The sequence below is a fragment of the Neovison vison genome, chromosome 8, assembly GCF_020171115.1.
Source record: "Neovison vison isolate M4711 chromosome 8, ASM_NN_V1, whole genome shotgun sequence".
In the NCBI taxonomy this organism is placed as follows: Eukaryota; Metazoa; Chordata; class Mammalia; order Carnivora; family Mustelidae; genus Neogale; species Neogale vison.
The window spans coordinates 138,182,699-138,210,014 of record NC_058098.1 but is presented as its reverse complement, the minus strand read 5'-3'; the positions used below and the strand labels follow the sequence as shown (position 1 = coordinate 138,210,014).

General features: G+C 38.6%; 1 protein-coding gene across 11 annotated transcripts in view; it reads right to left on the bottom strand.

Annotated features, from left to right (window-relative positions):
• The window catches only part of KIDINS220 (kinase D interacting substrate 220), a 95,984-nt gene that overhangs the window by 44,344 nt on the left and 24,324 nt on the right, over window positions 1–27,316 (bottom strand). For all 11 annotated transcript variants that reach the window (XM_044262122.1, XM_044262124.1, XM_044262123.1 and 8 more), the window contains exons 8-22: window positions 26,284–26,481; window positions 24,201–24,299; window positions 22,197–22,295; window positions 20,603–20,701; window positions 17,432–17,609; window positions 15,990–16,154; window positions 13,990–14,169; window positions 12,789–12,954; window positions 10,440–10,591; window positions 9,973–10,262; window positions 9,089–9,229; window positions 8,137–8,380; window positions 7,884–7,972; window positions 6,306–6,450; window positions 1,696–1,858 (exon numbers count right to left, since the gene is read on the bottom strand). In XM_044262122.1, the coding sequence (XP_044118057.1) occupies window positions 1,696–1,858; window positions 6,306–6,450; window positions 7,884–7,972; window positions 8,137–8,380; window positions 9,089–9,229; window positions 9,973–10,262; window positions 10,440–10,591; window positions 12,789–12,954; window positions 13,990–14,169; window positions 15,990–16,154; window positions 17,432–17,609; window positions 20,603–20,701; window positions 22,197–22,295; window positions 24,201–24,299; window positions 26,284–26,481 (2,408 nt within the window). The remainder of the gene's footprint in view (window positions 1–1,695; window positions 1,859–6,305; window positions 6,451–7,883; window positions 7,973–8,136; window positions 8,381–9,088; window positions 9,230–9,972; window positions 10,263–10,439; window positions 10,592–12,788; window positions 12,955–13,989; window positions 14,170–15,989; window positions 16,155–17,431; window positions 17,610–20,602; window positions 20,702–22,196; window positions 22,296–24,200; window positions 24,300–26,283; window positions 26,482–27,316) is intronic.

The following is a 27,316-nucleotide window of genomic DNA, read 5'->3' as shown; positions in this document are numbered from 1 at the left end:
AACGCTTAGTCTTTTCTCAGACATATTTTTATTTACACACAAATAACTGCTCAAGGATAAGCTGAAGTGCCAAAGAACCACCTGTCCATGCTACTTAGCACTTTGTGTAAAAAATACACCATGTGAAGAATAAATCCCATTATATTGGTATGAATTATAATTAAGAAGTTAAAACATTAAAAAAGTTCAATTTTAACTGCTGAAAAATAACTGTACTCATCTAGCAAGCAAACATAACTACACAACACGTTATGATGTAAAACTTATTCACGAAATAAAACAGTATTTTTCTACACAACCCAGAGAAAAAACCAATTGTATATCTTATAAGAAAAAGATAATTTCTAAATATCAATGTGCAGAAGCAACTCCGCGCCACTTATCTACAGCATGTGGCCCTTATGCATCACTGCCATCTGCTGGAACACCTACTGGATAGAGCACGCGGTTTAAACAACTTGAGTATAAATTAAACAGCAAAACCAAGAAGAGTTCATATCTGTAGACTATTACTACACCATTCTCTGTAATCCTAAAGCTAGTTATTTACCTAGGATAAAAAAAAATACATGTATGAAAAATGGGGAGAGACCCCTGCATGGTCCAGTTGGTTAAGCAACCAGCTCCTGATTCCAGCTCGTCAAGATCTCAGAGTCCTGAAGTGGAGCCCCGCATTAGGCCCTGCACTCAGCATGGAGTCTGTCTGAGTGTCCTCTCCCTCCTGCTTTGCCCTTCCCTCATTCTCTTCCCCCCACCTTTCTCTAAAGTAAATAAAAGCTTTAAAAAATATGGGGATTGAAAAATCAGGAAAAACCATATGCTGACAGTATTTTAAGAAAAAACTTTTGTAATCTCACAAGTTTTAATATAGGAACTATACACTCAATGCTTTGTTAGAGTTAGCATTTCATTGATATGTTAAAATAATTGTTTCAGTTACACCGAGTTTTATAAAATTGTCTAATTTCTTGGTACTATTTATTTTCTAAGGGATAATTTATTTTGAGCAGCAACTGAACACTGAAGGTATTAAGTATTCTGACAAAAAGGATTTTAATTTCATTTCTGAATTGATAAATTGTCAACTCTTAAAACTTTACATATCTGACATTTCACTGAACCTTAACTGCATGTTTTTTAAGAAAAAATTTAATTTTATCAATTTTAAAAGTACTTCAAATCACTGAGATTAAAGTAACAATAAATTCCTTTACTGTTTAATGCAAAGAATGTTTTCCAGCTTATATTCAGTTTCAAAAATCCTCCAGATACAAAACTGAAAATATCTGCACTAATGATTTAAAAAATTTAACCTCCTTAATATTCAATGAAGACACTTAGAATAAAAAATAAAATAGAAATAATAACATTTCAAGATTTGCATTTTGTATGTACAAATACACAAAACTAATAGAACTATTTTTTTTACCATGTAAGTTACACTGAAAAGGAAAGACTATGTCCAACTGAAGATGTAAATTTTACATTAGATATTTACCTGTGCTAATATGACTCCAAAATTATAATGGAATTAATGAGAATGGCTGAATCCATCCAGAAGTATACATTTCATGCATATTATTTTGTATTCACTTGGCTTTATATGCATTAACTTATAACTGTAAGTTATAAATTATAACTTATAACTAACTCAATCTAAAATAAAGTGATATATCAAGAGGCCAGACAAAGTACCTTTCATAGATGGTTTTTAATGTCATTTGATCTGGAATACCTTCAGTCTCTTCCAAATATAATATGAGCCATGAAGTTCGGTAAGGCCACTGCTCAGTAAGGTTGATCCAGCTAGCAAGCCTGTCCCAGTTGAAACTAATCTGATTGGCTCTCAGTAATCGTCCTTTAAAAAAATATAAAAACATTCTAAAATTAATAGATGTGTATTATTGTACTAAGTGAAACATTTAGCATGTTGACAATTAATTTAAATATTTAAAAGTTGCAACTTGATTTACATTGCAAATTCAAATTTACTATTTCCAGGGCTTCTATAACCCAAAAGCTGTACTGGAAAAATTCTAGGGATTAAACACAATTCTGTTTAATTCTAATTTTCTGGTGTCATTTGCCACTAGTGTTATATTCTGCTTTGACCATGCACATGCAGGCAAAAATCTTTCAGAACTATGCGTCAGACAGTCTCAACACTGCCCACAATCAGAGAGCAGAACATCGATGCACGCATGACAGACCCCATCCTCTAAAGTGCCATCTCAGCTGTTAGGCAAATGGTACAGTGCATCAGAAGGTGATCAGTTCTATGGAACAAATGAATAAAGCAAGGTGTATAGAAGGAGGAAGTATAATTTATATAAGATAACAAAGGAAGTTCCCAATGAAAAGCTGACTTTTAAGCAAAAACTTCAAAGGAGATGAGAAGGCCAGAATACATCTCTCCAAAGAAAGATCATTACAGGCAAAAGCAGAAGGCCTTGCGCAGAAACATGCCTGGCATTTTCAGGACACAGCAAAGAGGTCAGTAAGGGATCGAAGAGCGGGATAGGAGAAGATGAGGTCAGAGATAGGGAAAGAGGTAGAGAGAAAGACATCAAAAAGGGCCCTGTAAGAAACTGTAAGGACTTAATATTTTTATCTTTAGTAAAACGGGAAAATAAGAGAGTTCTGAGGAGAGAAATAACATGTCTGGCTTCTGTTTCGAAAGGTCACTGTAGCTGCCGCATGGAGAACCACAGAGGAAAGAGCAGGAGCAGGCTACTGCTGTAATGAATACAGATGAGAAACGATGACGCGGAAGATACGGGTAGTATGTTACAAACCATGAAAAGTGGTTAGATTCTGGATATAGTCTGAAAACAGAACTCAAGGATGTACTACAGATTGAAGGTGGTATAGGTAAACAAGATATCGAGGTTTTTCCCCCCAGAGAACTGGAAAAGAGTTGCATTAACCGAGATGGGAGACGATGGATGGATTAAGTTTGGGGCAGGAGATCAGAAGTTCACTTTGGGACATGGTATGGTCTCAGACCTATGTATTAGACCCCACTAGGTATCAAGCAGGCAGCTGGAGAACAACAAGGCTGAAGATACATATTTGAGAATCTTTTGCATGTAAATGGTATGTAACCCTTTGGGACTAAATGAGATCACCAAAGGAGCTGGTTCAGATAAAAAAAGAGAAGAAACAATGACTGCACCAGGGGTATCCCGACACTAAATGGTAAGGATAGATGAGGTTTTTATGGCACTTATTATTACATGACTTTATATGTTCTGTCTTTACCAACAGGGCAAGAACTTTATCTTGTTCACTGCCTATCTCCACAATACCCAGACTGATATCTGGCATATCAAGATACTCACCATATATTTATTAAATATGTACAAAGATACTGATAACATTTCCATTGTATGGAAATGATAGAACATTTCCATCATAGAACATAATCAATTTAATAAAGTTTGAGACCTCACTTAAAGGAATTTAATTACCAAAAATATTGCATATATATTAGGCACAACCTCACTTGCAGTTTAGTTTATAGCATGCACCCCAACTTTATTCTAAAAGCAAATTCCAGTATAACTATCATAATAGTGTTAACACTAGTCAGTATTACTAAGTACCATTTAATGTCATGCAAAGGAACATATACTTAAATATTAAATTTATATTTATGTTTATATGTATTTAAATTTATATGTAAGCATTAACATGGTGAAGAGCAGAATTCTATGCATGGAATCCAGTCACAGGGCACTAATCTTCAATTTTATTGTTAGCATTTTTATTTATTTATTAAAGTTTTTTTTGTTTTTTTTTTTAATTTGACAAAGAGAGAGAAATCACAAGTAGAAAGGCAGGCAGAGATAGAGTGGGAAGCAGGCTCCCCACTGAGCAGAGAGCCCGACATGGGACTCGATCCCAGGACACCAAGATCACGACCTGAGCTGAAGGCAGAGGCTTATTACCCCACTGAGCCACCCAGATGCCCCAACATTTTTATTTAAAATGTCATTTGAAAACTGAAACAACTGGAGCATATAAAATCTGAATTTCAACTTCAAAATTTTATTTACTTTTTTATTTTATTTGAGAGAGAGCGAGCAAGCGAGCGAATGAGCACGGGCACATGAATGAGAGTGCAAGGGCAGGGGGAGCAGATACAGACTCCCTGCCGAGCAGGGAGCCTGAGGATCCTAGGACGATCCTAGGACACTAGGATCATGACCTGAGCCGAAAACAGACGCTTAACCAACTGAGCCACCCAGGCTTCCCCAAATTTCAACATTTTAAATTATAAGTTAATTAAGATCCAGGTTCATGAATTAGAAGACTCAATATTGATATTTTAACCCAAGTCATCTAAAATTCAATGAAATCTGTCAAAATTCCCATAACCTTTTTTGCAGAAATAGAAAAACCCATCCTAAAATTCATATGGAATCTGTGACACTGAATAGCCAAAATAATCCTGAAAAAGAAGAACAAAACCGGAGGACTCGTACTTCCTTATCTCAAAACTGACTACAAAACCACAGCAATCAAAACAGTACAGAATGGCATAAACACAGGCATACAGGTCAATAGAATAGAACAGAACAGGAGAGCCCAGAAATTAATCCCCATGTATATGGTCAAATGATTTTGACAAGGGTGCCAAGACCATTAGATGGGGAAAGGATGGTCTCTTCAATAAATGGTGCTGGGGAAACTGGAGATCCACATGCTTAAGAATGAAGTTGAACCCCTACTTAACACCATATATAAAAATTAACTCAAAATAGATCAGATTACCTAAATGTAACTTAAAACAATAAAATGCTTAGAATAAAACATAGGACAAAAATTTCTCAACACCGGATTTGGCAGTGCTTTCTCGAATAGAACACCAAAGGCATCTAAACAACAACAACAAAAACAGACAAACGGAACTTCATGAAAATTTTAAAATTCTGTACACCAAAAGGCACTATCCACAAAGTAAAAATGCAACCCATAGAATGGGAGAAAACATCTGCAAATCATGTATATGGTAAGGAATTAATATCCACAATAGAGGGAACTTCTAAAACTCAACAATAAACAACTCAAACAACTCTATCCAAAAATGGACAAAGGACTTAGATAAACATTTCTCCAAAGAAGATACAGGAATGGCCAATAAGCATATGAAAAGATTCTCAACAGCACCAATCACTAGGAAAACGCGAATCCCATCGACAATGAGATACTAACTCTCACCTAATAGGATGGCTTCTATCAAAAAAATAGAAAGAAACAAGTGTTGGCGAGGATGTAGAGAAACTGGAACCTTTGTGCATGGTTGGTAGGAATGTAAAATGGTGCAGCCATGGAAAACAGAATTAAGGTTCCTCAAAAAATTCAAAAATAGAAATACCATGTGACCCAGCAACTCCATTTCTGAGTATATATTCAAAAGAACTGAAACCATGGTCATGGAAAATATTAAGATGCACTCATGTTCATAGCAGCATTATTCATAAGAGCTAAAATATGGAAGCAACCCACATGTCCATCAACAAATGAATGGTTAAGCCAAAATGTGATATATACATACAACGGAATGCTACTCATTCTTTAAAAGGAAAGAAATTCTGCATGCTACAACATGAACCCTGAACACATTATGTTAAGTGAAATAAGCCAGTCACAAAAAGATAAATACTATATGATTTCACTTATATGAGGTACTTAGCATAGTAATATTCTGTAGAGACAGAAAACAGAAAAGTGGCTGCAGGCACTGAGGGAGGGAAGGAAGGGGAGTTATGATATAATGGGTACAGAGTTTCAGTTTTACAAGACGGAGAGAACTATGGGCATAGGTAGTAGTGATGGCCACACAACAGTGTGAATCCATTTAATCCCACCAAATTGTGCCCTTGAATATGGTTAAGACAGTAAATTTTGTTGTGTATTTTATTTAAGCCAATAAAAAAGAAAAAAATCTGTCATTTGAAAACTGAAACAACAGCGGTGTATAAAATCTGAATGTCAACATTCTAAATTATAAGTTAATTATACTCAGTCATACAAATTAGCATAAAATTATCTTTATACAAAGAGAAAAACCTGAGATGAAATAAAAGATTTTTTAAGTCATCGAATTTTAAAAATAACAGTGTACAACCGATAGTTGATTTTCATCGTCAAAACTAATGTAGGTTTTATTAGATATACTTAATGCAAATAAAAGTGGTACACAGCAGTATAAACATTACGAACACAGTACATCCTTCTGTTTCTGAAACTGAATTGCTTTCCTAATGTGATCAAGTTTATTATCTATTATAAGAAGTTACCTGTCACAGAAACAATATTAAGTAACCTCCTCATGGTCTGAGGACTTATGTCACTGAACCAGTCCTCGGTAACCAGCAGTTTTGTCAGATCAAAGGACATCTGCCGAGTAATGGTCCGCTGCATCTGCCTTCTTCGGTAAGTATCCTGAAAGAGTTTAAGAACGATGAGAATGAACCAATACTTCAAGTCTGAGAACTTAGGGCTTTTTGAGAAGTTAAGGTATGTTTATGATGACAATAAAAACAATCCAAAATGTTAGTCAAAGAGGAAGATTATATAACAATAATAGGCATTATTATTGTTATTCCCGGAGGCAAATCTTTACAGAGCAGTTATAAAGTTGTATTAGCAACAACTGCATCCAAGGGTGTGGTTTAACTTCAGATGTATTTTGATTTATTGCTGTACAGTTAGAGAAAGCTAAATGCCTTAAAGATTATAAATAAGCAAAATTTGGTAGAGAAGTCAAGTCAAACTCTTATAGGAGTTCCAATATCAGAGGGACCCTGAAATAACAGAGTACATAAACTCTTTATTTCAAGGATTCAGCATTTTGATGTTTAGGTGATTTTTAAATGTGTGACAACTACGCTTACATATGGATAAGAAGTAGAGGCACTCCAGTGGGCAGAGTGGGGCAGAGAATCCCTTCAAGTCAGAGGAAGAACAGGCACAACGAAGGCGAGTTCTCCTCTGAAGTCATGGTGGATGCAAGCACAGGGAGCCCAAGAGGCCAGACTACTAAGAGACAAATTTGAAATGGGAAATGATACCCTCCTAATTTAGTATTATCAATTGTCTTTCATATTAATTTTGCATTCATACTTGTACAGGTTAGAGACATAAAATCAAAACATCAAAATGTCATTGAAAACACATATAAATGTCTCAAATGTAATGGCAGCAAACTGGAAAAAGAGAAGAGTGCCGGTGCCAGCCCAGCGTTAAGTGGCATTTTCACCATCCTGTACCTCAAGTGGACATCTTCCTGTCTTGTAACATGCCCTCGATCTATGTACAAAACAGGGTTCTAAGAGTGGGGTAGGGCAGGGAAAACCTGAGTGTTCGAGGAGAAACCCAGATGGCCGCGCAGGACACAAAATCACTGCGCGGGCGTAAAAGAAAGGGACAGGGCTCGCACATCAGGGAGGGAGGGAGGCCGGCAGGAAGCGCACGGGGCTCGTCTCAGACCATGAGCCTCTTTCCCCGCTACAGTCTGGTGGCAACGGGCACCTGGAATGGGTACAACTTGACCTGGAGTGGATATGGGGCTTCTCCACCCTGGATGACGTCCTCTCACTCGCAGAGAGCCTAATTCGGCTGCTCAGAGGCAGGTGCCTGGGAACAGGCCAGGGGAGGAGGGGGACTACCGTACAATCCACAGTTGCTATGGGCTCCAAGCTCACGTAGTTCCTAAAAAGCCATCTGAAGCCGAAAGGAAATTCAGTAATAAAATATATTGGATGAGCTTAATGCAGCATCTACAGCAGCTTATAGCTTATATTTAAGTTGCATCACCTTCGCTCTACTCAAACCGCAGCACAAGAACACGTGGCTCAGAACAAGGGGCAGCTTACCCGTCTGTTCAGGGCTGTTCTGCTACCGAGCTTAGTCATCTCTCCAAGGCTGTTTTGTGAAACTCTTCTGTCAGCATCTTCCTGGGTCCCTTAAAGAATTTGTTGAGAGAGCATCACTGTATTAAAATTCGGCTGTACATGACATATAAAGAGAAGTGAAATACCAACAGTATTTTTCAAGGTAAAAGGTGAGTCACCATAAAACATTACGTAACTCCTTCAAACTGAAGTGCCCAAGGAAGTGACTCTTTACCTGCAGTATCTGGGCACGGAATGTCCCCATTTGTTGTTGAAGTCACAAGAAATTTTCTTGCATTGCTGAGTCCACGACTATTAAGAAAAACAGGTAAGTGAACTATATTGCGCATATAGTCATGTCCGTTTATATTTGAGTCACGAAGCACACTGTTGAGGTTCTGGTTAATTGCCTTGATGATAATATGCGGATCACTTGCAAAAATGGCAATGAAGGGGCCTTTTGAAAACAGAACTCGGACCTGTGGTAGAAAAAATGTGTACTTATGATATAAAGTTCAAATTATCCAAAGCAACAAAAAGCCTCTCAAAACCCGTATTATCCTTTGATAACTGTATTTCTTAAATACTACTTTTTTCAAATTATTTCATATGAAAATAAATTTCATTAAGGTCTCAATCTGGTTTTTCACCATTTGACAATTTTTCATCACCTAACTGTAATAAAACCTCCACAGAAAACAATTAACCCTGTCCCATTCTGAGATATTTATGGTCTACATTAAAGGAAAGAACACCACACACAGACATATTTGTGAGCAGACATGAGGCGCTGGGCACACTGGTGTCTCTCCACAGCTACATACTACTGCTTTACCATGCCTCACAGAGAGCCACTGATGTACCCCACCTTCAACAAAAACTACAGATTCTGAGGGTTCCCTACTGTTGCCTCTGATTCTAATCATAATCATCTACAAAGGAAAGCTGGAGTCACACCATGGGCTTTAGAGCTACCCTGTTCATTTGCTCACACAGCCATTGGGCTAAAATTGTTTAAATCTGTTTGTGATGAGACATTTACTCCTGTTATGCTTTTGCCCTTAAAAAAAAATGGTTGGTTTTACAAAAGAAAAAATACTATTCAAATTCCACTTGAGAAATTCACAAGTCATTCCTCTTGGCTGCCACATGTGACAAATGTAAGTTTCAAGATGGCTAAGACATACAGTGTCCAGCATCTGGAGTACTTTGTCCTGCTCGCAGGCATCCAGTCCGTCAATGATCACCACCAGCCTTGTCTGATTCTGAGTGAAACTGTCAATGGTTTTTGCCATCCTGGCCATTAGCTCCACTTCACACTTAAGAACCTGCACAACAGAAAGGACAGAAGCACTGAAGATGTAAGAAATTGAAGCACATTTCTTAAAAAGCCTGACAGAATCTCATCTAACAGGAAGAAAAAAAATCCCAAGTCCCCACAGCCAGTTCTGGCCCCATTTAAAACTGCAGTGAGTGCTTCTCAATTTATAAAGTGACTTTACATAAATTAGAGCCCTTTACCCCTATAATGAGGTAGCCACAGTCATAACCACTTCAAAAGACACACTAGGCTGAGTGACTTATTTGCCAAGATCACATGCTCTGGAAGTCATCGAATGCAAATTCAAATGCTCTGAACACCACATGACAGTTGGCTCCAGATGGCCTGTGACCTTGATCAAAGGAAAGGGGCTATAGATATTATATGAAGTCCCTTTTGAATCTAAAAGTACGGTCCTATTTTATATGTTTTAGTGGTTTAATTTGCTTTCTCTACTGAGGAGCCTATCTTATCAGGCAGGAAACCCACTGTTATTAGGTAGGTGGTCGTGACCTGTGGAGCAATCTCCTAACTCCTAGGAATACCTTATAAAAGTCTATTTTATAAAAACCTGTATTGTTTTAATGTTTCCCACTTCAAACATACATTTCCACAGGGCAAATGTGGAATAAAACTAAAAACAAATGCAACACTGTAACATTGACAGAGTCCACGCCCTAAAGCCCCACCATCAAGGTCATGGTGGCATGCCCACATTCAGTTACTTCCGAATGATCCGTGAGCGCTTACCTTCATGAATCCTTCACTTTTTAGCTTGTGCAGTTTGGAGGCAGCGTTATGGAGGCGTTTCCTCTGAGAATTCAGGAGAGAGTCCAGCACCTGCCACCACGTACGGCAGTTGAGCACGAAGGCCAATCCCACTACTGATGCGATTGATATGAGAACAGCATTCACTGTCAGATGTTTCGGGTCGACTCGGAAGATAGCCAGGAGAGTAATTCCAGCAATAATGCAGCCGAAGATAAAAAGGAAGATGACAAAGGATGGCAGGCAACAGGTCTTTTTCCATTTCTTTTTGCCTGTAAGACAGAAAATGGTTTTACCAATTACCTACATACGAAGTATCTAGAAGATCATAAATGTGACAGTCATGGCATATGAATTTCTAACACTCAATTCATGTTTTCACAGGAATATTCATCCCATCCTCATCCCCTACACAGGCTCACAGAGGAGGAGGAGGAAGGAAGGCCTACCCTGCGAATCTTCAGTCTTGAATACTCGAAAGAGCCTGGTCGCCAAAAAGCCAAACTCTCTCTCACAGGCATCCGAGAGAGTCGCGATCATTTCAGCCATCGATGTTTCTCCACCTACACTGGACAGCCTGTTGTAATCTGTGAACAAAAACCTTGGGGGGAAAGGGGGAATAAAATGTTACTTGGGTATCTAAAGAAATAAATAATTTCTATATACGTCATCTCTGTATCATGTGACTCTACATTTTCTTAAAGTCTCTTTAAAATATTGTCATTGAAGTTCTGCAGAGGGAAAAGAACTTGTAATTAGGTTCCTCCCACTTCTAGCATCAGACATCTTAGGAAAAGGCAATAACCCAAGTGAAATGCAGCCGAGTTGTATGAAGTTAACTGACGAAAAGCAAAGGAGTAACACATGGTGGCAGAGCTCAGGCAAGGCATCGGCCACCTGCAGTGGCCGATGGCACAGTGACTGAAAGAGCCACTCAGGGAAGTGTGTGAGGCACCAACCAAGAGATCAGAACGCTGACAGGATACTACAGTCATTAAGAATTTAAGGCCATTTGAAAACTCAAGTTTTAGAATGTTTTATTTATAGCTTAAACATTTAGTAAGGACTTAGAAATGAGATGTAAAAGATTCTTTTCAGGTTATTCTTTGAGATAACTGAATCATTTGTATCCTGATTCTCTGAATGGATAGGACTTCTGCATTTGCTCCTTTCTCCCCTTCCATCCCTAAACTAAATGATCATCTCAATGGTATGTAAAAGCACTGTTTTCAAAATACCGTCCAGGATCACACTGTACTCTGTTGTGTGACCTTGACTTATGCTATTTTTTTTTTTTTAGATTTTATTTATTTATTTGACAGAGATCACAAGTAGGCAGAGAAGCACATAGAGAGAGAGCTCCCTGCTGAGCAGAAAGCCTGATGCAGGGCTCAATCCCAAGATCCTGAGGTCATGACCTGAGCCAAAGGCAGAGGCTTTAATCCACTGAGCCACCCAGGCACAATTTATGCTATTTTAATTGTTCTTTTTTTGAAATACCGTGTCATTAATTTAAAATAAATTTTCTGGGGACACCTGGGTGGCTCAGTGGGTTAAAGCCTCTGCCCTCAGCTCGGGTCATGATCCAAGGTTCCTGGGATAGAGCCCCACATCGGGCTCTCTGCTCAGCAGGGAGCCTGCTTCCCCCTCTCTCTGCCTGCCTCTCTGCCTACTATGATCTCTGTCTGTCAAATAAATGAATAAAATCTTAAAAAGAAAAAAAATAAAATAAAATTTCTGTGAAAATATTTCCCTCAATTATTTTATTCTACTCTGCATGTTTTCTTAACTTTTTCATTTTACCTTTTCATCTGTAAATCCTTCTAATACTTAATCATATATGCTAATTATTTAAGTTTTTATCTTTATCTCTTATATTCACAGTTTTGATGTTTTATCTAGTTTGGCTTATTTATTTTCAACTTAAGTTACACATTTTATCTTTAATAATTTTAAAATTCTTAATCATTAGTATGAATTTAACTATTTTGCTAATTTCTACTAAATTCCTCTTGCTTTCAATTCCTTTTTTCACTTGATGTTCCTCTGGAGCCCTCTACCTTTCCTTTATTCTTGACATATATGTTTTTCACCTTTTCTGAACTATTTTCTCATACATTTCCTCTTTGACATTAATGATAATTTTAGATAGGCAAGTCAATTTATTTCCGCACGTGAGGAAAGAGCATCTCAGAGGGCACGCTCAGTAGCCAAGATTACAGGCTAATGCAAGGGGATGCCAGACCCCCATCCTACATCCTGCGCTCTCTTCAAAGTGCTCCCAAAGGATGGGAAAGGCGTCGTGTCGTGGCAGGGTAGGATATGCTCGGATCAAATTTGGTAAATCAAAGTTAACCAGAATTTTTTAGGGAGAGGTGTCTCTGTTCCTTTTACATACAAGAGGAAGATATAATATAAAGTGCTTTCTCAAACCTATTTAACCAGGACATGTTGTTTTATTTCTCATTTATGAAGTTTAAGAAAAATGCCTTGGGATGCCTGGGTGGCTCAGTCGGTTAAGCGTCTGCCTTTGGCTTGGGTCATGATCCCAGGGTCTTGGGATCGAGACCTTGCTTGGCTGGGAGTGTGCTTCTCCCTCTCCCTCTGCTTCCTGCCGCTCCCCCTGCTTATGCGCACGTGCTAGCTCTCTCTCAATCTCTCTGACAAATAAATAAAAACTCAAAAAAAAAAAAAAAGAGGAAACCAATGTTTTTTGGAATGTACACTGAGAAAGCATTATAAACTTTATTTTTGCTTCATCTTACAAAAAGCTACTTCTGTCAAAGGGACCAACTTACCTCACAGGTAAAGCTTTAGTGGTCTGCTCTGGCAATTCAGGTGGGTTTACAAACATCAATTTGAGGAGGAGTTCCAAATATCCAATATGTCTTGCCAATCTAGTGCTGAGGACCCAGGCCCAATTCCAACTCTCTCCTTCCCTTCGTCCACCAAAGTAAATGACAACTGAAATACACAGTTTAAAAAAATTATTCAAAACAATCATGACCCAAGCAGCCTCTTTTCTCACACTGGCAAATAGTAAGTACTGAGAGGCAGGCTTACATGACTTTCCCTGGTTCCATGCTATTTCCTAGCTATTCCTCAAAGAATTCCTCAGCTAATTCACCAACACAGAGAACGTGTGTAGAAAGTAAACTAATGGGCGCCTGGGTGGTTCAGTGGGTTAAGGCCTCTGCCTTCGGCTCAGGTCATGATCTTGGGGTCCTGGGATCGAGCCCCACATTGGGCTCTCTCGGCTCAGCGGGGAGCCTGCTTCCCCCATGCCCTGCCCCCGCCTGCCTCTCTGCCTACTTGTGATCTCTCCCTGTCAAATAAATAAGTAAAATCTTTAAAAAATCAAAAAGTAAACTAACTAAAATGTGATGTAAGAAACACAATGAGAAAGATAATGCCTCAAACAGAAACATATGACTTAGTTCAGACTCAAATATAAATGATTTTGGGTTTGTCACTTTTTGCACCTGTTGAAATCACCAGTTCCTCCAATAGTGAATCTATTTCCTCTGCTATGACTGAAGATATCCCCTAAGAACGGGACTATAATTGATGTTTTTTACTTTGCTTTTAAGTAAAATGAAGATCATAGGGATGATCAAAATGCCCAACAGCATCCCACTGACGGCTATGAAGACTTACTTTCAAAAAAGACCTAAATATAGTAAATCATTAACATATAAAAAAGTGAGTATAATAAATTAGAGTTCTATTTCAATATTAATGAGCAGTGCACCAGTGTTTAAAGCTATTCTAGCCAGACTGTGAACAATGTTCCTCGAAGCCAACTTACAAAATAGCAAAAAGATTAAGAAACTCTTGTAATTAAATACGAAAATCACTTACGGGAGAGATATAGATAATATTTTATATTTCATAAATATAGGTATATAAATATAAAATATTAAGATAATATTTTAAATAAAACAAGAAGTACTTAACATCGTCTTTATTTTTTGAAAAAAATAAAAAGCAAAAACTTACTAAAAAATATGTATAAGAGAGCCAAGAAGCTCAATGATACTGCTATTCCAAGATTCAGGTCGACGGTGAAAGCAAACAGTAAACCAAGCCCCCCACAAAGCAGCAAGGTCAGAAACACTATGAGCCAGGAGAACTGAAAAAGAGGCTCAATCTGTTGTCCTGCAAAAGTCTTCATTTCATCTGAAAGAGAAACGGGAAAACCTTAATCCTTTTTTTTTTAAAGAAATACAACAACTTTTTTCCCCCTCCAAGTTTTTATTTAAATTCCAGTTAGTTAACATACAATGTAATATTAGTTGCAGTAGTTTTGGCTTTCTTCTCCCAAGTCTTTGAGAATACTTCTTTTTTTTTTTTTTTTATTTTCGGCATAACAGTATTCATTATTTTTTCACCACACCCAGTGCTCCATGCAATCCGTGCCCTCTATAATACCCACCACCTGGTACCCCGACCTCCCACCCACCCACCAATTCAAACCCCTCAGATTGTTTTTCAGAGTCCATAGTCTCTCATGATTCACCTCCCCTTCCAATTTCCGCCAACTCCCTTCTCCTCTCTAACTTCCCATGTCCTCCATGCTATTTGTTATGCTCCACAAATAAGTGAAACCATACGATAATTGACTCTCTCTGCTTGACTGATTTCACTCAGCATAATCTCTTCCAGTCCCGTCCATGTTGCTACAAAAGCTGGGTATTCATCCTTTCTGATGGAGGCATCATACTCCATAGTGTATATGGACCACATCTTCCTTATCCATTCGTCCGTTGAAGGGCATCTTGGTTCTTTCCACAGTTTGGCGACCGTGGCCATTGCTGCTATAAACATTGGGGTACAGATGGCCCTTCTTTTCACTACATCTGTATCTTTGGGGTAAATACCGAGGAGTGCAATGGCAGGGTCATAGGGAAGCTCTATTTTTAATTTCTTGAGGAATCTCCACACTGTTCTCCAAAGAGGCTGCTTCTAACTCAATCTGAAACTTTCAACATAAACATTTACTGGGCACTTACTAAGTCCGTGGATGCAATGTTGCTACTTCATCATTTTAGCCAATGTTCTCTTTAGACAAGCATCCCAACTTCATTCCCTAGGGGTTTACCCACCCATTTTACTCACTCTCTTGCTTCATACTGAGGACACACAAATCCTTTTCCATATGTTCCCATCTGTCAAGATTCTGTTATTTTTTTGTGGTTTGTATTGTTTCCACATACAAAACTGGAACACATGACTTTGTTATGTGTCCTCCACATGACCACCCTGCCTCTGTGGCACGCCTCCTCACCCCTTCTCCCGGCAATCACATTTGAGAGTCACTGCTCTTAAACGTGTGGGCTGAGCCCAGACGAGCCCTGAACAGTCATTCTTTCAACGAAACTTGGTAAAAATTTTACAGGCAATATTGAAACCTGTCCCTTTAGAATGAATAAGATTTTGCCAATCAAAGGGGCAATGCGAGGTGCTGTCTAGGAAGTTCCTAACACAGGGAGTAACTCAGGAAAAGGACCTAGTCTGCTCTTGCAGGAGCCAAGAGCCCTTTGGGACTGCAGCACGGGGCACACCCGGGAGGCGGTGCTGCTGGGTATGCCATGCAAAGTGACAGGTTTAGGAAGGGCTCTGCACAGGATGATTATAAACAGCAAATGCGGGGAGCCTGGTGGCTCAGTCAGTGGAGCATGCAACTCTTGATTTTGGGGTCCTGAGTTTAAGTCCCATGTTAGGTGTGGAGTCTACTTAAAATTAAAATAACAGCAAACAGCACCTGCAGAAAATCTGCTACCAAGGGATCTCAAGAGTGTTCTAACACAACTGGATCTTTGTTGTAGCAGGAGACTCAAAATAACTGTGAGGAGGATCAACCGGAAGGAGTAGCACCATCCCATTTAGTCAACTGTGCAACATACACTCGTACACGAAGCTCTATCATGCTTCACTTCAGAAAAAAACACCAGAGGAAGCCTTGTTATATATAGACTTTGCACACACATGCCCTTCACCTTCTAGTTTCTTGAGTAAGAAGGATTTCCCACTTCCCCACTGTGCGTACAGCCCCACACAAATGGGCGGCTGCATGGTCGGCTCGCTGAGGATATCTGCTAGCGCGCTGCTATACAAATCGTAACCGAGCATGTCCCCGTCTGTTTCCGTAGGAGACAAGTGTCCTGTAATTATAAACATGCCATATCCTCACATTAAAAACAGACAATACCACTAAAAAGAACATCAATTCTCAGTTATCAATTGGTCATTTAATTAGAAAAAAAAATCTTACATTCAACAGTTACGTGTGTGAAAAAATAGGTTGAAAGATTCTTGATTCTTAAACACCATATTTCACTGAACTTAAGACACCTACTTATTGCAAGATGCATCGTTATTATGCATAACCAAGAGAGAAAAAACATGTTGCCAAGCTGTGACCCAATGCTCTCCTATCCATCAGCTATAAGACACATTCCAATTTCAGAAAGTTTAAAATGTGTAACAAGGTACATTTTAAAATCAATATGATTAAAACATAAACCAGTACATAGGAATAATATTAATACATGTAATACTTTCTTACTATGTAAAATACTATGCAATATACTTACTATGTATACTACTATATGTGTATTACTGTAATATACTTACTATGTAAAATACTTTCTTACTATGTAAAACGTTCTTACTATGTAAAACTTTCCTCATTACATAAAGTAAGCTATTAAATGTTACCGAAAAATAAAATATAGTAACTGGAGAAAAAGAGACTCCAGGTAGAAAGGTTCAATGGCTTTGAGACAGGAATTCTCACCAAATTAATTTATCACTTTGACAGGAGCCTCGGAGGAGAAGATTTGGACAAGGAACCTTGGTGGAGATGGAGGGGGCAGGCCTGTGGAAGGCATAACGAGCAAACACGGAGAACTCTAAGCCCTCAGGCCACAGAGAAAACAGACCATGTTTAGATAAAAGCATGTATGTATGCCTGGGAGAATAAGAGGGAAAGGATTTTTAAAAAGCCGGCTAGATTTTTAGAGGTCTTAAAAGCTGATGGAGGGGCACCTGGGAGGCTCAGTCGGTTAGGCGGCTGCCTTCGGCTCAGCTCATGATCCCAGGGGCCTGGGATCGAGCCCCACATCGGGCTCCCTGCTCTGTGGACAGCTTGCTTCTCCCTCTCCCTCTGCCTGCTGCTCTGCCTACTTGTGCTCTCTCTCTATCTCTGTCAAATTAAAAAAAAAAAGCTGATGGATAACTCTGGACGTACTTCATTTAGATGCTATAGGACAATGCAGAAGGGGTCGAGACAGGAAGGAATATTTTTCCACAGCAAAACAATAACTTTCTCAACATCCATAATCCCCAGTTAAGTGATAAATGCAAAAATTGGCTTCTTAATTTTTTATATAACATTCATTTTTTAAAAGCTCAGTCAGGAACAAAACCCAATACTTACTGGCTCCAAATATTTGAGTTAAAATACTTTTTTGATGGCTACAGTCAATGTTGTAGGGAGTCTCGCCTGCTTTATTGGGCCTATATAGTAACCTCCCGTCTTTGGGATTTCTTAAAAGAAGTTCTGCCAGTTTCCGACTCCTGCCACGAATAGCAATATGCAAAGGAGTGTCTCCTTTCTGTAAAACGGACAGAAAATTGGAACTTTCATATACTCTACATATAGTATATACAGAATAATAATTTTCAAGTTTCTGCAAAATAATGAAAAAATCTGAACTTTTCATATTTTTCATATAGAGTGAATAAATAATCTGAATTTTTATTTCTACTTCTCTGTCATCTTTTTCTCAAGTTTCTCACCTAGCCCTTCTTGGGTATTATTTCTCCCGCAGCCCTCTAGAAGGAAAGTCATTCTTCTCCCCTCCACTCAACTCACTGAAAAGAGAAGGAACAGGGGCGCCTGGGTGGCTCAGTGGGTTAAGCCGCTGCCTTCGGCTCAGGTCATGATCTCAGGTCCTGGGATCGAGTCCCGCATCGGGCTCTCTGCTCAGCAGGGAGCCTGCTTCCCTCTCTCTCTCTCTGCCTGCCTCTCCATCTACTTGTGATTTCTCTCTGTCAAATAAATAAATAAAATCTTTAAAAAAAAAAAAAAGAGAAGGAACAGGCTTTCCCCTTGCAGCACCTCCCAGGCCACGGATCTACCTTCTACTCGTCACCCAGGTATTTATTGTCCACAATGTCCCTCCACTTTCCTCAACTAATTTAAAGTCTACTGTACAACTTTCTTCTGCATTTGTCTAGAAGGCGTCACAATCCAAACTGCTGTCCCATCTAGCATGAATGATCTCCTCTGCTCCCATACCCTCTGCCAATCAGCCACCATCACATGAAGCCCTTAAATTTCGTCCTACACTTTTCTCCTTGGAGTCCTTCATATCGTATCCATCCATCTCTTGCCAATACAACCTCTTCTGCCCTCCTCAACTTCCACTTCTCCCTTCATCGACCTACCTTCTTCCCTAATTCGAATCCCCAATCACAATAGTATTCACATCCAACACTAATGAAAACATGTCAAAACAAACAAACAAACAAAAGGGTCTGCAATGTGTCCTTCACTTTTTACTTCAAAAATATCTCTCTTGAAGACAATGACCTAAAAAGTTAACAAATTAAGTTCTCAGATGAGAACCACCCTGGATCTCTCTCAAACACTAAATGAAAATGACCTTGCAGCATTCTTCCTATAGCTTTCATGGCACAAACTTATCTTGATTTTGACTCTCCTCTTCTGCTTTGGATCTACTTCTTCCTTTTCTAGATTCTCTTTCCTCATCCTGAACACATGGCACAATAACTACGCACTGAGCTCATTCTATGTAATGCACTGTGCGGGGTACATAAAGATGGAAGACAAAACAGTCCCTGACCTTACATAGCTTACATTATAAGAGGAAGAAATTAGTAGAGAAACATGCAAATTTAAAAAGTAGAATGTGAAAAAAAAAAAAAAAGTAGAATGTGATATGTGCCATAAGAAAAGTAAAGTTCTGATCTCAGTTTTCTTCCCACTGATGACCGGAATTGCACCATGCAATCCTTATCTCTTGGTAACTCAAGTGCCAAATTCTCATCACTAGGCTTGATTTCTTGCCCAAATTCTAGTCCCACACTTCCCGAGGCCTCCTGAATGTCTCAACAGCCTTCAAACAAAACACATCTTAACCAGATTTCATCATTTCCCCACCTGAACCCCATCTCTTATCCCCAAACCTATGAGAAGGTAGAAACATCACCTGTGACATTTCTGCCAGACACAAGGTTTCTGAAATTGCAGGGGAGACAATACACTCAGTCAGTGTGCAGAACTGAGATAAGGAAGAGGCCAGGTGAAAATAGCATTAATGCTCATTCTGAAATGTATCTGGATAAAATCCTCATGAAGAGCCAGAATCAAGACCTTTGCAGGTTTGTATTCCAAATTCTATCACGACAGCACCTCACCCGTCCTCACGAAGTATGTGCTGAATGAATGAACAAATGCTCCAAGTATCATGTGTGCTTGTCAGCGAGTATGTGCTGACGAGGCAAAGCAATACACAAAAGGATATGGAGACAGAGAACTCCAGGAAATTTATTAATGAGTATGAAACGAATATTTGTTAATGGCATGTTACCAAATTAACGAGGCCATGCGGAATCTTCAAGGGCACTTAGTCCAGTGGTTTCTTATTTGCAAATTATGAGACCAGAGCCAGAAATGAGTCAATGGCAGAATGAAAAAAAAGGCAATGCACAAAGTTTCTATAAAGTCAAATATATTCAACTGCAAAATCTCCCGACTTTGTATCATTCCTTGTTTCCTTCCTTCTATATGAAATTATACAAACATGGTAATAATAGGTGGGAGTTTTTTGTTTTTGTTTTTTTTCTTAAATAACATTGTTTCTTGATAAATGCAAATACATATTGATTTTGTGGTTTGTTTAATTGCCTCGTAAATAACAGAGGGACAAAACTTCAATCCATTTTGAATTAGGAGAGTGCAAATCTTACATGTTCAGATGGAAAAAGTTTTATTTCTTACTTCATATGTAAATCAATTCACTCCTTTTATGGGAGGAAATCAATTGGAAGTAGAGAAAGAATTCTGTTTAAAATGAAAAAATCAAGCCAGGAATCAATTCTATATGATGTATTAAGCAATTGAGAGTTAAATTTACCATGGAAATATGAACATTTCTCTAAGAGGATTATGGCAAGGACATGACAGAACATTTTATCTCCTGTTAGTGGATATTAACGCTAGTCTGCTCTGAGTCTATCTTTCCCAGCCCCTCGGAGTCTTCCCTCCTATTTGTCTGCAAGAAGCTGGACATCTGACGGCGTCCTCCTTGGACGGTGCTCAACGGCGGCGTGCCCTACTGGTACGAGCAACAGAAGGAAAATCTGATGCAGCCCCTTTAATAGCATCCTAAGCCTGCCCACTCCTCAGCACGCTGTCGGAAGAGCCCAGAAGATATCACAGGACCAAAATCCCACACAGATAGCCCCAGCAAGTCATCTCTCCCTCCACAAAATAAGACCAGACTCCCTTAAGTCCAGTGAATATACATGTCAGTCTACCAACAGCCTTCCCGAAAGTGTTCTCTCCACACAGATGTTTTACCTTATCTACAGCAGACACTTTAGCTCCTTTATCCAGCAGCAGTTCTACTACTTCAATATTTCTCATCTTGGTAGCTTTTATAAGTGGTGTTTCGCCATCCTGCGGGCAGAGATAAGAAGGTTTGCCAGATTAATAGCTTTACTCATAAATGCTGGAAGTCACATCAGTGCACATGTAAGAATTCAAATATCTGACTCCGGCACAAGTCTACACTGAAAATGTTCTCAGGAAGACATAGCTATAAAAACTAACAAGAAAATGCTTTCCCTTTCCCAACCAATCATTTGTACCAAAGTAATTTTCTATCACTCAGCCAGAAATGGATATGCCCAGCTACCTATCAGCCATTCCTAGCAACAGTCCCCTGCCCCTCACTGCTCCGACCATCCCCCAGGTTCTACCATTGGCACGTGGGACGCTACTTCCCATTCACACCACCTCCCACCCACCAACCCACAGCTTGGCCAGGAAATGTCCAGGCAAGCCAGTGCCTAGATTTGCCAGAGATCTTTACCAACATCACTTCAGTGCTCTGTGCAGCTGAGCACCTGTGTGTAACACAGAAAACAATTTGATACAAAAAGTGTACCTCTGGAAAACCTCAAAGTTCACAACTGCTTTTCAAAATCAAATTAAGGGATATAGGAAGAGACCATAGTGCAGCACTGAATTAGAAGACAGAAACCTGCTCAGAACCCCCAAATGGTCACAGTGGCTGACACATTAGTTTTAAAAAAAAAAATTATTATCAAGTCACCCTCACACGAAAAAGTATCCCAGGAAACTTTCTGCCCTAGGGCACTAAAGCTACCATAGTATAGAAAGATGCTGGTAACAATTTCCAGCAGATAAAACAGGAGTATCTTGGGGGTGACTCCACAAGTCTGTTTATTCATTGAGAATTCCTGCCAATTCTGGGCGCCTGGGTGGCTCAGGGGATTAAGCCTCTGCCTTCACTCAGGTCATGGTCTTAGGGTCTTGGGATCAAGCCCCACAGCAGGCTCTCTGCTCAGCAGGGAGCCTGCTTCCCCCTCTCTCTCTCTGCCTGCCTCTCTGACCACTCATGATCTCTCTGTCAAGTAAATAAAATCTTCAAAAAAAAAAAAAGAATTCCTGCCAATTCAATCCAAATATACTCATTCCAAGTACACTTTCCCCACAGAAAACTATTACGCATAAGGCCAAAATACAATTACTAAAGTCTTATGTAAATTTTATATTTTTTCACATGATTTGAGCAAAATAGACTAAAGTGATGGGTTTGGGGAACCAAGAACCACTCACATTGGTCTTTTAAAAGGAAATGTGTTCTGCATTCCAAATAAGAGTATCAAAGATCTGAAAAAATGACCTGTCCACAATTTATGAATAGGTGATACTATATTTTTGGAAAGTATTTAATCACCATAACAAATTACACACTATATTTTCCTATGAATAACTTTTGAAAGAATACAAAATTATTCCTCAATTTAATACAGATCATTACCAGTAAAATCAGTATAATTCTAATATCAAACAAAAACAACTAAAAAAAATAAGCAGTACTAATATTCGGCACTGGATATTGCTAGAACAGAAATGTTCTTGATACCTTTGTGCATATCTCGGTGTCAGGATTGCACTGTAAGATATCTCTCACCATTGTTGCATTTCCTTTCTCTACAGCCCAATACAAAGCAGTTTTGTTGTCCTATATAATAGAAAAAAATCAATAATCACTTCATTTCAAATACAGTATCAGAAACTGCTATTTGTAAACATAAAACATGATTTTTAACATTTCTGCCAGAAAGTATTAATAGATCTTACCAAAAAACAGGAAATAGTATTAATCCTTATTCTATCTTGGATTTACTCTTGAGAAATTCTTTATGAAAGAAGCCTAAGAAAACATATTACTTGATGTATAAAGCAGCAACCTCACACACTTGATAAGGTAAAGTGTGCTTCTGTTAATGTGGTCAGATTTCTGGGCCGTGCACTGGAAGCTGTCAATACCTGAGCTCATCCTTGAACAAGACAAATATTCTGACCCTTGGCTTTTCATCTGCCCAATCGTTCCAAAAGATAATGCATGAGAATGTACCACACAAACAGACGGTGAACTGGGGAACTGTTTTTCCCACATTTTGCTTTCTTAATCCCCGCACCCTGCATCCATACACCAATCCGGATCTGATCCTTTAAAATCCCATCTAGTTCAAAAACCAAAAATAGATCCAACAGACCCTGAAAGGAGAGCTAGAGAACAAAATAAAGTGACTCCAACATAGGAAAACAGGACTGACAGACAAAAAGGAATTACATAAACTCTAAATAGGGGAACCAGTAACCATCTTTCAGTGAAACTACGATTTTAATGCCAAAGACAGTCACTGACTTTCTGGGGCTGCCCCACCAAGTCTCCCAACCAGATTTTCTCTGGCGGAGTTCCCCACCTCAACAATGTGCAGTAGCTTCCCAACGTTCTCCGAGCCTGGCCCTCAGACCTCCCCAGCCCTGCCCCTTTCTACTCCGTCTCTGTCTCCCATGCCATGTTCCCTGCCGCCCCCCACCACCCCACCAGCCTGACCTTTTCACCAGCTGAGGAGTACAGTCTTTCATGTGCCCGTTTTCTTGAATTTCCTCATCTTATTATTCCACTATCCTTGCCTGAAATACCAGCCATCCTTTTTCTCTGTCTAAATCCAACCAGTCTTTCAAACTTTGCTCAAATTCGACCTTCTCTCAAAAGCCTTCCTAAATGCCTTCTTTTTCCACCTCAAGACTCTTACATTGGTAAGTTCACTAGGCAATCAATCATATACCATCTCATACCTAAAGGCATCACTCTTTGTTTACATAAAAACACAAAAATAAATGTAAAACAAAGTAAAAACTCCCTAACTAAAATACTTATTTCTTACAACCAAGGGTTTCATGTTAAGTCCCTAATAGCATCTGGCATAATATTTATTAGTTTGATTCAAAAATAGATTTGGATACAAGCTAAATTCAAGGGAAAACTAAGTTAGAAATGTAGGCTGTCCAATAACAAAATGGACTATTAAGTACAGATTTTTAACCTAAAGCTGCTGAAATATTGGATATATTCACAAGTTTAGGGGAGGTCTACCTAATATTAGTAAGCTTTGTAGCTCTGTGAGCTATGACTGCCTTAAGCAAAGTCCACAGTCACTATCAAGGTGTCCTTGGAAAGGCAAGCAGAACAGGGAAGAAGAAGAAAGATAAAACGGCAAGGATAGAAAAACAACATCTGGGCGAAGAAGACAAAACAGAGGAAAAATATTAAAGTAAATAAATAAATTGGATACATTCAAAGTATCAGCAACTGTCTCAGTAGCATGAACTACTCATTTCAGGACTGAATGTATTTATACACTAGTAAGAGAGGCATATTCGAAAACTACGAGCTTTGAACATGCTCTACTGTCATCTAACATGACATTAATAGAGAAATTCTGTAATAATGGTAGTGAAAATTCATATAGGCGGGATCTACTAAGTCATCTCCAGAGAACAATCAGAAGATTGGCACAGTCATCAGTCAACGTGTAAACTGTGCGCAGAGGACCGCAGCACGGGATGCACACACCTGTCCTCTAATGTCTATATCAGCGTACTTCTGGAGAAGTGCTCGGACAATTTCCACGTGACCACCTCTGACAGCACCGATCAACACAGTATCCCCACTCTAAAAAGACAAAAGAGAAAAAAAAAGGATAAACTGATAATAAGAACAAATAAACGCTGTTTTGAAGTTAATCGTATATTAATAGATACTTCTCTGCAAATTTTTTGGGAAAAAGAGTATCTCAAAATAACAGAAAAGTTTTAGTTAACTAACATTAATAACCAGACATTATTAGCCTTAGAGTAAGAGACAGGTTATACCTCAAAATGAGGAATTTCTGAAACTCCACGACAGAAGTTTAGAAAGAGGAGTTACCCAGAACAATAAGCCATACTATTTGAAGGTGACCAACCTCCCATTATAAATGTAAATTAAATTAAATGTCAATGAACCAAATGAACATTCAGAAATCACATAATACAAAACCACTAGAATAATTCTAACTAAAGAAAGCCATGGATTGTAAAGAAGGGATTTGTAGGGGTAGGGCTGTCAGTGAGTTTATAACCACATTTTACTAAGGGAGAGGGTAGTTCTCAAACCAGTCTCCATAGTCTAGGCAATCTGGCATTATAAGCTAGCAGTGCATAAGACTGGCTCATTCCCCCAGACAAGGATTAGATGGAAGTTTATTACCTCATAAAGACATCTCTTTGCCCTAAAACTGTATTTACCAAGTAAAAATCATTATTAAATGTATCTTCCTACTATTTCAAATGCAAAATGCCATTTTGGCAATGGGCATAACTTATTTTTACTCTAAATTACAAATCAGTTGTAGGAATTTGAGTAGGTATGTCCATGAGTTACGGCTCATCTCAATCCTTAGTGGGCCTCAATGGGTTATAAATCAAGAGGCAAGTCCTTGAGGATTAATGAATTCAGCACCCTGTGTAGTATCTTAACTACTACATTAAAAGCAGAAACAAAACCAAAGCAAACCAATTTTATTTGAGAATGTTAGCATTAATGCGGTGCCAGAGTAGTAAGTTAATAAAAGGTTATAAATCTCATTGCTTACTACATGCCATGTACCATTCTAGGTACTGGGAAACAAGAAAGACATGTTCTCAACTCTAGAAGAACTGACAGTCTAGAGGAGACAGACAGACAACATACAATAAACACAAACAAAAAATTAGACAAATGGCATGCAAATAAATTAAAATACAGTGATGTCATAGAAAGTGACTGGACAGTGACTTTTGATTGGGTCACTGTAGATCTTTCTGAAGAGCTCATACTTAAGCTGAGGTCAGAATGACAAGGAGGAGACGGCCACATAGGGATTATGAAGATCAGCATTCCCAACCAAGCATAGCTGGTGCTGAGGTCCCAAAGTAGCAACAAGATCAGTATGTTCTAGAAAGGAAAAAAGTTAATAAGGCAACAACCTATTAGAACATGAGAAGGGAAGTAGACAGATACAAGATGTGTTCTGGAGGTAGAGCCAATGGGACTTGCTGAAAAATTAAATGTGGCAGGTAGGGAAAATAAATCAAGGCCAATGTGTAGAACTTAGGGCTTTAACGACTCGGTGAATGGTGATGCCAGCCACTGGAGAAGACTGAAGGAAAAGCAGGGTTAGGATGAACCAAACAAGATATCAGCCTTGCTGTATCTCTTAGAGCCCATCAGACATTCAAGAAGACAGTTCAAGTAAAGTTGAAAATACAAGTGTAGAGCTCTGAGAAACGATTAGAGCAAGAGGCACTATTTTGAAAATGTTAAGTGTAGCTGATGCCTAAAGAAAGTGAGTAACACCAGCCATGAACACCAAACACTACAGAGATATCAAGGACAGTTACAGACTAATAGTACGTGTGACATTTTCAGTAACGGTATTATTTGACAAAGATTAAAAAGAGCACCCTTCACAAAGATTGAATATATTGTAACTTCTTAGTTTTAGAGAGAGAAATAAAATTCATCTTTTGTTAAAACAAATGTAGGACATACACAAAGAATCCTGAAAGGTGTGTGAAGTTAATGTAATCTTTCATCCTGTTACCACCAGAAGATGAACTTCAAATAAGTAACCTACCCTATCTGGTATGTTCACGTATGTTCCAGCATCAAGGAGATCCTGTACAATCTCTGTATGTCCCTCCTTTGATGCAATCATCAAAGCTGTATTTCCATCCTTATCTGTTAAATTTACATTTGGATTCCTCTTCAAAATTTCTTTTACTGACTGTGTGTAGCCTCCTTTCACTGCCACAATCAACGCAGTCATTGAATTCTAAAAAACAAAAACAAGCCCAAGAAATCAGCATAATCTAGAAAACATATGATTTATGCCACAGTCATAAAACTGGTGTTTTCAAAAAGGCAACCTATTATTAATAGTGATTTTTTAATCATGAAATACCAATATAAATAACCAGTCACATACCAAAACCAGCTAGGAAACCTATTTTCTGTTTCTGAAGATATATTAATTTTCTTGAGTCAAGAGGACAGTTAAGACTCTTCAACTCTTTAAACAATAATCTGAAATTGGATTCGCTGACAGCGAGCAGACCCTCTCACTAATATGATGAGATGAGATGGGATGATTCAAAATGAAACCCATTCTAAGCTAAATAATCCAAAAAAAGGTCAATCAAAGAATTATTTATAATAAAAATCTGTAGGAAAAACTGAAGTAAAACAATGAATTAACAGCTATAGGATATTTCAATAAAGTATAATATATTATACTTATATAATAAGTATATATTATCATGTATATATATATTATATATTATCATATATATGATATATATGATATATCATATCATATATGATATTATGTATGATCTAGATCACTGTGAATCTAGAAACTACATTTTGTAGTTTCACAGTGATCTAGAAACTACATTTTCAAAAATGATCTCATTCTTAGTGGTTCTTTTAAGAAATGCACATCTTGGGGGCGCCTGGGTGGCTCAGTGGGTTAAGCCGCTGCCTTCGGCTCAGGTCATGATCTCAGGGTCCTGGGATCGAGTCCCGCATCGGGCTCTCTGCTCAGCAGGGAGCCTGCTTCCCTCTCTCTCTTTCTGCCTGCCTCTCTGTCTACTTGTGATTTCTCTCTG